The sequence below is a fragment of the Enoplosus armatus genome, chromosome 18, assembly GCF_043641665.1.
Source record: "Enoplosus armatus isolate fEnoArm2 chromosome 18, fEnoArm2.hap1, whole genome shotgun sequence".
In the NCBI taxonomy this organism is placed as follows: Eukaryota; Metazoa; Chordata; class Actinopteri; order Centrarchiformes; family Enoplosidae; genus Enoplosus; species Enoplosus armatus.
Genome location: NC_092197.1, coordinates 21380664 through 21393857, shown reverse-complemented (window position 1 = coordinate 21393857; position 13194 = coordinate 21380664). Strand labels below are relative to the sequence as shown.

Genomic DNA, 13194 nt, shown 5'->3' with positions numbered 1-13194 from the left:
TGGGTTACATTTCTAAGAGTAAAGGGTAAGTGAGGAATTGTGGTCAAAGTGTATCTAGGACTGAAAATATGAGTAATTTACACACACTCACTCTCACAAAGGGGTAGAAGTTCTTTTACAATAAAGCTGAGTTTGTAGTTCTATGTTAAAGTGCTTTGTAGGTTTGTACAGAGCTACCACATGGTGACTGAAAGAACTGTGATTGGTCAGCTCTGGCTGCTTGTGTTTTCACAAAGTGAATGAAAAAACGTCAACACAGTTACTGTGTGGAACATAATTAGCATGATACGACCTAATCAAAACCTATGCTGTAGGTGCTTTATCTGGGGCAGGACTGTAGTTAACCTTTGCATCAAGTATAATTCCAGCTTCACTTTAATGTGAAGTAATCATGCTTTGCTTAGTTACAGTTTCAGCAAAGCTTTGTCACCACTGTTGGTCATTGCATCATGTGTGCCTGTATGATTTACCCACACGTGTGTTGGCGATGGTGTGGTATTGATTTATTTTGAATTCACCCTAGACTATGTTTGAAGCAATGATATACTCTGTGTGTGTTGATTGTGACACTAACAAAACAGGGCTTATTGAACACACATGGGATTGTATATGTATACAGATGTTGTTTTTCACAACGAGCAGACGGAAATGTCAGTCGACATGAGCGAGGAGACTGACAGCTGCTAACCTAACTTAGCTAACGTTAGATTAACGTTAATTATCAATCATAACATCTGCAGTAACATTATCGGTTTGTTGTCGTACATTGATAATACTACTAGCTAACCTCAAACGATGTTGTGTCCTCAAAATGCCTTGGTGTCTTAAATGCAGCAGATCTTTTACCTTTTTAGAGAAGTGTAAAAATATTTCTGTTAATTATGAAGCTGTGGCGGGCCGCCATAGTCTAGGTAATTAATGGGAAACACTGCTATTGTCCTTGGCCCCCCTGGTAGCAGAGGGGTTTAAGGTGCCTATCATGAACTGCAGCATCCCCGGTTTGAGTCCGGCCATGGACCTTTAATGCATGTCAGTACAACGTTATCATAACTGATACAAATGATGGACAAAGTAAAAGTAGTGTGACTCTCAGATTTTTGGGATTATCTACTGCAACAGTTTTTGGCGCTCAATAAACACAAGCCCAAATCACTTTTGACAAGTATCTTAATGGAAGAAATTCCTCTCCTTCTTTTTCAGGAAAGGACCAAATCGCTTCCTCACCATCAAGAAGAAGGATGGTTCAGACAAACCTCGGCCTACCATGCCCCTCACACTCTCCCACAATTCCTTATATTTAATCCGCAGCCTGCTTCAGAGGTTCCCCATCAGCAATAAGGAACGCATAGACCTGCTGCCCACCAGCAAAAGTGGCACGTCTGTGGCAGCAGAGCCTGGTAAGTGTCTAGGACACTAGGACTGTGCACTGTTACAGTGTGACAGTTAATATCCACTCTATATGAGAAAAAAACTGATGTCACTGTAACTTGTGGGAAGACACAACACTCCAAAAGATAGATCTAACTGATATCAAAAACAGGACTCTTTCAAGGACAGACAGAGGTGTCGATGCTGGAGGAGTGGGGGGCGCTGTGGTGGTAAGAGGTGTGAGAGTTCAGCCCCAGGTGTGATGAGGGGGTTGGGGCTGTTGGGCTGGAGCTGGTGGGTGATGGTGTGGGGGTTGGTGTCAGGACTGTCCCATTGTCTTAGGGTTAGGGCGACAGTAGAAGTCGTTGAGGCTGTTGGCGAGGCGTCGGTCGTTAGCAGAGTTGGGGGCTCTTGGCTTGTAGTTGGTGATCTGCCTGAGCCCCCTCCACACAGAAGCAGAGTCGTTGGAGGAGAACTGGTCTTGTAGTCTCTCTGAGTACAGTCGTTTAGCTTCCCTCACCGCCTTGCTAAACTTGTACTTGGCTTCCTTAAACTCTGCTCTGTTGCCACTCTTAAACGCCTCTTCCTTTTCCAACCTCAACTGTCACAGTCTTGCTGTGAACCAGGGTTTGTCGTTGTTGTAACTCAGTCACAGCCTCTGTGTACTCATCCAGACTGTTGGTAGCAGTCCTGAAAACATCCCAGTCAGTACAGTCCAAACACGCCTTCAGGTCCTCTGCAGCTTCACTGGTCCACTCCATATTGCACGCTCTTCCAGCTCTGTTTTCTCATTTATGTTCACTATCCCATCAGCACTCGTTATGTGAGCTATGCATCCAGGAGCTAACTCGACCGTGTGATGTCTCACACATGCTAAGGCGTAGATCTAATTAGAAAGTATTAAGCTAATTTTACAGACATGATTTGGTTTTAACACAAGAAAGTTGCATGTCATACCAGATGTCCTGTACCAAACGGTTAACACACACACAGTGACATAAACATGGATGTTGTCATTCAGAGGTGATTTCAGAAAAGTAAAAAAAACCTCACTGTTCACTCTTACATTCTCTGCATATTGTTCATTAGTGGTAAAATGTACATATTCCAATGTAACTAGTAATGTCAGGACACCATGTAACCATGCGTCTGCATTTCACCTGAGTATCAAGTCAACAGCTGTGTTGTGTAAGCTCATGTAATATTCTTCAACTCTTCTGTTAGACAACAATTGTGACAGGAACAGGGCAAGTGGGCGCTTAAACAACGGCATACCCATGGTGCCTCGGAGGAGGAATCCATCAGAACTGGACAGTTTTCGGCGCTCCTTGCCTGTGCATGAACGCCAGGAAGAGATCATCCAGCTTGTCAGAGAAAACAGGGTGGTGCTGGTGGTGGGAGAGACTGGCTCTGGAAAAACTACACAGGTGGGTCTGTCCGACAGACAGACGGTCCAACACTTTGTTCCCGACTGAAATATCTCAAGACTTACTGGACAGATTGAGATGAACATTAATGGTCCCCAGAGGATAAATCCTAGTCTTTAGAGATCCTTTGACATTCCCTCTAGCTCTACCATCAGGTTGACATTTTTTTTATGAAATATCTCACCAACTTTTGGATAGATTGCCATGAAATTTGGTTCACACATCTATGTTAGCCTCAGAATGCAGAACTTATATGATCCTCTGATTTTTCATCTAGCGCCACTATCAGGTCCAAATTTTTATTTGCATTATTGTCCTTATTAGACAATTGAAAGTAAAGACACAGACAGGAAACAATGGTCCTGGCTGGAATCGCACAGGGGATATGGAGGTTACTTGATATTGTGCCTTAATCATTAGGCCCCTATTTGGGGCATCAACAAGGGAAATTATTAGTTGCATTTCACTGATTTGACCATTTTATTTATATAAAATATTGTGACACTAAAACAAATTTGCAAGATCTTGGAAATGTGCAGGGTTTGGCTTAATTTGCATATATTTCTGTGTTTACAAAATTTCACATTTTTGGAGGGACTAAATCTACTGATATTAAGTATTCTGTAGTATGTGTGTTAAAGATAGAGCCTTAGGATGAACACTGTAAAGGTAATCCAGTGACACTGTGTATTGTCCAGATCCCACAGTTCCTGCTGGATGAGTGCAGCAGGAATGGAGAGCCCTGCAGGATCTTCTGCACTCAGCCCAGACGCCTGGCTGCCATTGCTGTGGCTGAGAGAGTGGCAGCTGAGAGAGGAGAGAATGTGGGCCAGACTGTTGGTTATCACATCAGACTAGAGAGCAGGTAGATAAGAACAGAGCCTTTTATCTTTGATAGAAAGACACTAACATTTCCTATGTTAATAATCTACACTTCAATTCAAGGACGATCTACAGTAGCTGTCAATCAGCAAGCCAAGTTGATTTACATTCCTAGTTTCAAAGGACATTTAAGAAGTGCACAGAACAAAAACATTTAGGCAGAATGCTCACGAAGAAGTTCAAATTGTGCAGTCACAAAGTACTATACTTTCCCCAAATTCACACTCAACTTTCTGAGACAAACTCAACCAGTTCTTACTCACCAGTCAGAGTACGCGGCAGAATGCACTTTTAACATTAAACCAATTGTATTTATTTAATAAAAAGAATAGTTAAACCAAAAATAAATATATATTTCATCTGCAGTGGGTGAGCACGTTAGGTTGTAAAAATTAGACATACAATTCAATTCAATTTCAATTAAATTGTATTTATATAGCGCCAAATCACAACAAAAGTCATCTCATGACACTTTACAAATAGAGCAGGTCTAGACCAACTCTTTATGATGTTATTACAGAGACCCAACAGTTCCCACCATGAGCAAGCACTTTGGTGACAGTGGCAAGGAAAAACTTCCTTTTAAGAGGCAGAAACCTCGAGCAGAACCAGACTCTAGGTGGGCGGTCATCTGCTTTGACTGGTTGGGTTTGAGAGAGAGAGAGACATAGAGAGGGAGGGAGAAAGAGAGAGGGGGAGAGACAGACAGACAGACAGAAAGAGACAGACAGAGACAGACAGACAGAGAGAGAGCGATAGACGTAGAAACCCTAACCCTAACCCTAGACAGACCAACAGACAGACAAACAGGCAGAGATGTGTTTTAAAAGCACTTTCTTACTAATCCATATTCTAGCACTTTATTAACACGTTTGTTTTTAGGCCATATAACCTTGTCGGCTCTTAACACACTTTTAGCATGTTTATGTGGGTCTTTTTAGCAGGTTCACCACAGGGACGGGCCAACACATAAAGTGCCCGTGGAGACCCAGGGAGGTTGGAGGACTCTTGTTAATTTACTTATTCCCGCTGGTACACCTGTTCAGTGGCCCAGTTATACCCCATATTTTTATAAAAGGAATCTATTATATTTAAAAAAAAAAAGCTTTTTAAAGAAGGGGAGGAGGCAAACATGGAAAAGTAAAAAACATATCCACAGGGCTTTTATGAACAATTTTATTGACTTTTACGGAATTTTATTGGCCAAAGAAAAGTTTTTAACTAACTAATTTATTGTTCCCATGAGCCAGTGCACCTCGTAGTGTTCCTACGGAACACTCCGCTATTACCCAACCTAACCCTAGACAGACCAACAGACAGACAAACAGGCAGAGATGTTTGGCAGCTCTAGCAGTAGAAATAGCAGTTATAATTATAATAATAATGGAAATATGACTGATAATAGTAGTTACAGCTGTAATAATAGCTGAGATTAATAATAGCAATAACAGCTTTAATAGTAACAGAACTACGACTAAACATAATAACTGTAGTGATGAGAGTCAGGCAGGCCCATGGCAGCAGCACCCAGGCGTACCTGGACCAAGATCCACAGGAACCTGCGAGACGAGAAAGCACAAAGAAACTCCAGGGAAGATTTAAAGTTAGTAACATGCATTGGACTGCGATGAATGTGCAAAGATGAAGAGGGAGAGGAGGAAAGCTCAGTGCATCATGGGAAGTCCCCCAGCAGTCTAGGCCTATAGCAGCATAACTAGGGGCTGGTCCAGGCAGGCCTGAGCCAGCCCTAACTATAAGCCTTATCAAAAAGCAAAGTTTTAAGCCTCCTCTTAAAAGTAGAGAGTGTGTCTGCCTCCCGGACCCAAACTGGGAGCCGATTCCACAGGAGAGGAGCTTGATAGCTGAAGGCTCTGGCTCCTGTTCTGCTTTTGGAGACTCTAGGAACCACAAGCAACCCTGCATTCTGGGAGCGCAGTGCTCTAGTGGGGTAATAGGGTACTATGAGCTCTTTAAGATATGATGGTGCCTGACCAGTAAGAGCTTTGTAAGTCAGGAGAAGGATTTTAAACTCTATTCTAGATTTTACAGGGAGCCAGTGCAGCAAAGCTAACACAGGAGAAATATGATCTCTTTTCCTGGTTCCTGTCAGTACACGTGCCGCAGCATTCTGGATCAGCTGACAAATGCATTGACTAATTTTTCTGCATCTGTTTGAGACAGGATCTTCATGATTTTTGCAATGTTACGGAGGTGAAAGAAGGCAGTCCTTGAAGTTTGTTTTACATGGGAGTTAAAGGGCATGTCCTGATCAAAGACAACTCCGAGATTCCTCACGGTGGCGCTGGAGGCCAGGGCAATGTCATCTAGGGTAACAATATCCTTAGATACTGTGTATCTGAGGTGTTCAGGGCCAAGAACAATAACTTCTGTCTTGTCCGAATTCAACATCAGATTATTACAGGTCATCCAGGTCTTTATGTCCTTAAGGCATGCTTGGAGCTTGGCTAACTGATGAGGTTCTTCTGGCTTGATCGATAAATATAGCTGGGTATCATCCGCATAGCAATGAAAATGTATTGAGCGTTTTCTAATGATATCTCCTAAAGGAAGCATATATAAGGTGAATAGTATTGGTCCAAGGACAGAACCTTGTGGAACTCCATGACTGACTTTGGCGTACATGGAGGATTCATCATTAACATGTACAAACTGAGATCGATCTGATAAATACGACTTAAACCAGCTTAGTGCGGTTCCTTTGATGCCAATTAAATGTTCCAGTCTCTGTAATAGGATATGATGGTCAATGGTGTCGAATGCAGCACTAAGATCTAACAAAACAAGTATCGAGACAAGTCCTTTGTCTGATGCAGTTAGAAGGTCATTTGTAACTTTCACCAGTGCTGTCTATACCATTAATAATGACAATTTAAATGTACATTCAATAAATCTGAATTATGAAAATTAGATGTGTATTTAAAGAAACCCATGGGAATTTGTTGTGCAGCAGCAGCAGCAGTTCCACCTGAAGAGTCTTAAGATTTTTTTCCTTTTTTAAACTCAAAATTCAGATCCTCCTCAAATTAATTAACAGCTGGCACAAATACAATCTACACAGCTGACACTGTCACATTGTCATATATTCAGGATTACTGTTATCTTTAAAACTTTCAGCATCAGAAAGTTATGGTTTGCTTGATTATTTTTACCAGTAAGAGTAATTTCCTAGACTGCTCTGTCAAACTCAATTATCAGAGACTTTGTCAGAGTTAAAGCAGCAAGCAGCTAACACAATGTACGTCAGACACACACATTGTCCGTTTTCGCTCATGGAGGTTTTGTGTCAGTGGCGGGCTCTAATGAACGGAGTAGATCCAGATTGGCAGGTGAAGAGGCTTTCATTTAAACAAAAGTGTCTTAAAACAGATACATAGCTGCTGAACTGGGTATTGTCCGTTTGGGACGGTGCTTCTCCCTTTGAGCGCACAGTTCACAATCCTCCATGCATCTCTCACCTACCTCCACCGTCACATTGTTTAAATATGGGGATTATGGTGCACATTTTCGGACGTCTCTCCTGGAAGACATTCATGGTTATACACATGAAAATTGATTGGTAGTTGTGACGAGAATTAAATAGGAGAGAAGCCCTGGCTGAAGGAATGTCAGATTTTGGAAAATACTGGCAGTTTAATGAAGGCCAGGAGGGAGGAGACTTTTTCAGAGCCCCTTTCAGAAATGCAATGTACATTAATCTGATGGCAATTTAACCATTTCGGTCTCATGTCTGAATAAACACCCTGGTTACTTTTACGTCCCGACAGCAATCTTACCAGGTCAGATCTGTAACATTTCTGTGTCACAACTGAATGCCACCACAGTAATGTAAAGGCTGCAGCAGCACAAGGTGAATGCGAGAGATGCACATGTTGTACCGCTTTATAAAATCACCATGGTAAATTTATCTTCATCTCTTGTGCACAAAGAAAATACAAAAAATACAGTCATATTAACAAACTAGGAGACACTGTGAAAGAGCCAATTTTAAGTTGTTGGGAGATTCTTTACAGAAACTAAAAACTATTTTCTCCTCGAGGTGCATCTAAGTGCAGAAGAGGTTAAACCGCCCCCTTCCTGTATAGCCACAGTAATAATGATAAAATCAAATAATCACTCTCTTTATGTATTTTCAATTTTCAAACAACTTGATACCCTGACCCTATGATTTAATTGTGGACTGTAAAAAAAAAACAGGCAATAGAATTCCCTCTCTAATAATGTTAAATGATGCAATTGATGCGGAAATAGTGGATTCACTGTGAGAAGGTGGGGGGGGGGGGCGAGTGTCACGATGATGGTCATTAATTAAAGCTTCAACGGCTAAACCAATCCATCAGCGATGCAGCCTGAGACAAAACAGAAAATAGTCTTCTCCTTTGCTCTCATAACATTTTTGACTCTCTCTCTCTCTCTTTTTGTCTCTCTCTCTCTAGCCAGCAATGTTACGTATTTCATGTACTTGTGTGCTTGTGGAAAACACTTGTAACTGTTGACTTTGAAAACCCAGGGTCTCCCCCAAGACACTGCTGACCTTTTGCACCAGCGGAGTGTTCCTCAGAACATTGATGGCTGGAGATGCCAGCTTGACAACTGTCACTCATGTCATTGTGGTGAGCATCAAGACTTCAAATATGCAGGACACAGTCTCAGAAAACTTGAAATACATGCATTTGAAGCTGGGATTGTTCCTCAAAGAGTAACTTAACAGCAGGCTGAAAAGCAATGTTTTGCTGCCCTCTCTGGTTGAAAAGTGTGTAACCACGTCCAGCAGTGATGTCATGGGGTCCTGGAGTCTACCTGTACATCACTGCAGCAAGGTGAAAAGTTAACCCACTGGAGGTCAGCAAAAACAAGATTTTCAGCGGGTGTTATGTTCCTTTTGAAAGGTGTTTCAACTGAGAACTCGCTGAGAAAACACATCATGTTAAAGTAGCTCTGTTTTATCGTGTTAGGACGAGGTGCATGAGCGTGATGGTCTGACTGACTTCCTGCTGACTAAGATGCGGGATGTGCTTCAGAAGATCCCCACACTGAAACTGATCCTCTCCAGTGCATCTCTGGATATAGACCTGTTCCTTCAGTACTTTGGCTCCTGCCCTGTCATCCACCGTAAGTCCTACTAGCTCTGTGTTCATTAACTGAATGCTCATATCAGCTGTTACTGCTTCTACACTGCACTACATCAGTGCTGTTTGCATGTTTGTCAGCTTGTTGTCTTCTCTGTGACAGTTGGATGTGATGCAGAAAACACCTCTAATCTTAACAGCAATGCGTTTTATTGAGATGACAAAGGATCAGAATTACATTTTGTGGTGCTGATTAGACCAAACTATTTTTATCTACTGATAGGCCAGTGTTTTGAGAAAAAAACAAAAACAAACAGAAAACACACCCTGTGCCTCTCCTTATTATCTTATGTGCTACAGCTTGCTTGATGCATCTTTACTTAACACATGGACAGCAGAGAGGTGACAGGAAAAATATGCCCCCTTACTACTTACTCTGAACACACATCACATACACAGTCCTGGAATCAGGGAGTTCGTAGGATGCATCCAGAAGGAATTAATGACGGCAGGCTTTTCACCCCCACCTTTAAGTATGGACATTCAGGTAGAAACACCTTTTGCCTTTAGATGTGGTTGGACGGCACGCCATAAATAAGAAAAAGAAAAACGATAGCATTGACAAAATGTCATCGTTTTACACTATTGGCATGTTTCATCAACATCTTTTTTATTTCCCTGCAATACTTGACGCTCTCCTATATCCATTCATATACAAATACCTGACCAAATGCCTAATTTCCTGAAATAACAGGAGTGAACTGAGTAAAAATGGGCAAGGGATCAAAGGTACACAGGTAAATAAAGGGAATTGCAAATGTCAGATGCACATCCTTTACCATGAATTAACACAAATAGATTGATAAATACTGGCGTGAGTGTTACATCCAGAATCAATATCCCCTGAGGAAAAGTTAATTCCAAATTTAAAGATGTATTATTATAAACTGAAACAATGTAAATGCAGTGTCATCTGTTAATGTGGAAAGGGGTATTAATAATATTATTATTAATAAATAATGAGTTTTTTTTTAAATATATTTTTAGTCAAAGGAAGACTGTTTGAAGTGAAGGAACTCTTTCTGGAGGACATTCTGAGGCTGACGTGCTTTAACAATAAGGACATGAAGAAATACAAGGAAGAGACACAGAGAAGTATGAAGCTTTTATTAATCAGTCCACTGAGTAAGACTGAATGGGAAAAAAAATGCATCACAGCAGTCCATCAGGCTTTGTCTTAATCTCCTCTGTGTGCATCACATGCTCTGGTTCTCAGAGGAGAAGAAGCAGAAACGTTTGACGGAGTGGTGTAAGGCAGTGGAGAAAAGCTCTGTTGAGGAGGAACAGAGGATCCCTGCGTCTCACCCAGGCTTCCTCCAGGACAGCAGCTCCCTGGACAGAGGGGACAGCACCTTCAAAAAGCTGGTAAACCAGCGCACGCACGCACGCACGCACACACACACACACACACACAGTCAGTGTCTGTTAGTAGTAGTGATAATAGTAATATTCATTACTTTAAAGGGCTACTACAAATGACCATTAGGTGAAAGAGAGTCAGAATATAAGATTATCCCACTTACCATAGTTATATAGTTTCAGAATGAGCCACCCAAAAAATACTTAGTTTAAAGACTGGTCTGACATTTTTTTAAACTAAGTAAATCCACTTAGTTTTTTTCATAGCAGATGTTTGGGTGTGATAACCATGCAGTGTACTTTTCACACTTGTTTCTCCTTAGCTGTGGCTGAGAAACCTTAAAACAAGTGTAATAATCAAATGCAGATGGTACTTGACAAGATTATTTATATTGGCAAACAAAAGAGAAATAAAAAAATGTTCAAGTGTGACAAATAACTTTCAGTTGTGAAACATTATTTGCCTAAAAAGTTGTCATTATTCTTATCACTGATTCAGTTTGAAGACACAAACTGTAGCTTTAGACAAATATATGAAAGAAAATGGAGGCTTATCTCTGTAAACACACCTGAGAAGAAGATGTTTAAACTGTCTCCTGATCAGATGAAAAAATCTCACCTTGCTAGCTCTGCTGTCTGTGTCTCTGATGTGTGTCATAAATGGTGACATCACAGAAGCCTTCCCTTCATTCTTCTGTAAATTGTCGGTTTGAATTGGTTTAAATCGGTTTTAATCAGTTGTGTGATTGATGTGACGGCGTGAAATACCTGATGAGAGCCCAAAGAAAGCAGTTTGACTCTCAGAAAGTCAACAAGCAGTACATGCCAGACCACATTGCTCTCCTAGAAGGCTTTCATCAACCATTAAATGTGAAAGCGTGAAAGATAAAAGAAATTTTTTCCCCGAGACTATTCAACTATCTGACTGGTACCGAGTGTACTGGTGGCACAGTCTTGAGCGTGAAGGTTTTTGTGAGATGTGGTTGGGAACTCCAGAAAAACCTAGTATATTGACTGATATTTTTTGTCAAAAGATCTCAGTATTTAGAAATCTTATGATATGAACAGCTTGGTTTTTTATTGAGGTTTAACGTTGTCATCAGAGGTCTCTCTATCTGGTAATTGTTTCATCCAGACAAGTTATGTTGAGTGGAGGTGTGTTGTGTGAAACCTGACTGTTGATGCTTGGCACCACGTTTAGTCAGTGTGTGATTTTGTGTCCCAGGATGAGGATGGCTCAGAACAGCTGGAGCCGTGGCTGCTGAAGGAGATGGACACCTGCATTTCCAACATTTTCCTCAATGAGGACCAGGATGCTTTCATTCAGCTCTTCAACCTCATCCTCTATGAAAATGTTAACGGTATGACTCTCAGGGCTGATCTCTGCATTTACTGGAATCATTCCATGTTTTCTTGAGAGACTGTACGCACATTTGAAAATTTGGCATTTAAACCCTAGTAGAATGGTAATAATTTTTCTCATGGTAATATGGTGATATAAATTCCAGTGGATGAAGTACAGTATATATATATATGTGATGCAGAATATCTATTATTTCTTTCATCAATGTAATGATGTACCTTTATTTGTCTATATAGGTATACAGTCACAGCCGAACATTTTGCCCCCCTTTTTCAAATAACACCATTTCTTCCAGAAAATTGTGAAATTAAAACATCTTTTGGTATCCACATATGTATTTCTTTGGTTTGCAGAGGAACAAAACAAAAATAACTGAAAGAAATAATGAATCCTAGCTCATTCCACACAGAAATCCAAAAATGGCCTGTACAGTATTATTGGCACCTTTTCAGAAGTTGCAAGAAATAATTGGATTTCAAGCAGGTGATTCTCCTTGAACTCACCTTTGGTGAGTCACAGGTGCCTGCAATCTAACGTTCACGCATTTAACCACTTTAAATGGAACAAATTACTCATGCCACACTGAGCATGGAGAAAAGAAAAAAAGCAGAGAATTGTCTGAGGAGGTCAGACAGAGGATCATAGCCAAGCATGGACAGTCTCAAGGCTACAAGTCCATCTCCAGAGACCTTGATGTTACTGTATCCACCGTGCGCAAGAAGTTCAAGATCCATGGTACTGTAGCCAACCTCCCTGGAGGAGGAATCTGAATCAAAAACAAAGTTACTGTACTATTAAAAGTGATATTAAGAATTGTGGAGACCAAATACTTCTGTCAATTTCAACTTATTTTGGAGACAATTGTTTTTTAGAGACAAAGGCTTTTTTAAAATATGCATGGGTACCAGTACTTTCTGCTACAACTGTAAGTATAGCATTCACTGGATTAAGCATTCCCTTCTGGTTTTTTATCCATCAACAGTTTTTCAACTGAATTTCCAGAAAGGTAACAATATTATGTTATACTATACAGATAATGCAGTATAAAATTACATATATCACGATAGTTTACAATCGCAAAGATTTTATCCTTGTTTACCAACTGCGGGTACCGCATAGCTCCCCATAAAAGGACAGCTTGTTGTTTTTACACTGTTGGCTTTTGTACAGACTAAATAAACCAGTGTTGATTACTGAGCTTTAGAGGCGTTAGTGTGTGTATATTTTAACTTTGGACAGAGCCAGGCTAGCTGTGTCCCCCCTGCTTCCAGGCTAATCGTCTCCAGGTTCTAGTTTCATATTTGCCGCGTGATATCGCTCTTCTCATCTAACTCTCAGCAAGAAACATCAAGCACTCTGCAAACAAGTATATTTCCCAAAACATCAAATTGTTCCTTTACTGATTAATATTTTAGTGGTGGCCCTGTGCTATCCTGAACAAGCAGTTGTATAAAATTAATGGATGTATAAAACATATGAAGGCTCGAACTGTTCCCTCATACTTGTATTCTTGTAGTGGACTACAGGCACAGTGAGACAGGGGCCACACCTCTGATGGTGGCAGCAGGTCGAGGTTTCCTCACACAGATGGAGCAGCTGCTCAACATGGGGGCCGACATCAACATGAAGGCATCCAATGGATGGTAGG

At 40.9% G+C, this 13194-nt stretch overlaps 1 protein-coding gene across 1 annotated transcript in view; it reads left to right on the top strand.

Annotated features, from left to right (window-relative positions):
• Positions 1–1214: 1214 nt before the first annotated feature.
• Positions 1215–13194, top strand: part of ythdc2 (YTH domain containing 2) — a 45512-nt gene continuing 33532 nt past the window's right edge. Inside the window, exons 1-9 of the mRNA XM_070924426.1 lie at positions 1215–1397; positions 2593–2795; positions 3494–3660; positions 8206–8308; positions 8651–8807; positions 9812–9919; positions 10041–10189; positions 11409–11544; positions 13063–13189. Coding sequence (XP_070780527.1) covers positions 1265–1397; positions 2593–2795; positions 3494–3660; positions 8206–8308; positions 8651–8807; positions 9812–9919; positions 10041–10189; positions 11409–11544; positions 13063–13189 — 1283 coding nt within the window. The 5' untranslated portion in view covers positions 1215–1264. The remainder of the gene's footprint in view (positions 1398–2592; positions 2796–3493; positions 3661–8205; positions 8309–8650; positions 8808–9811; positions 9920–10040; positions 10190–11408; positions 11545–13062; positions 13190–13194) is intronic.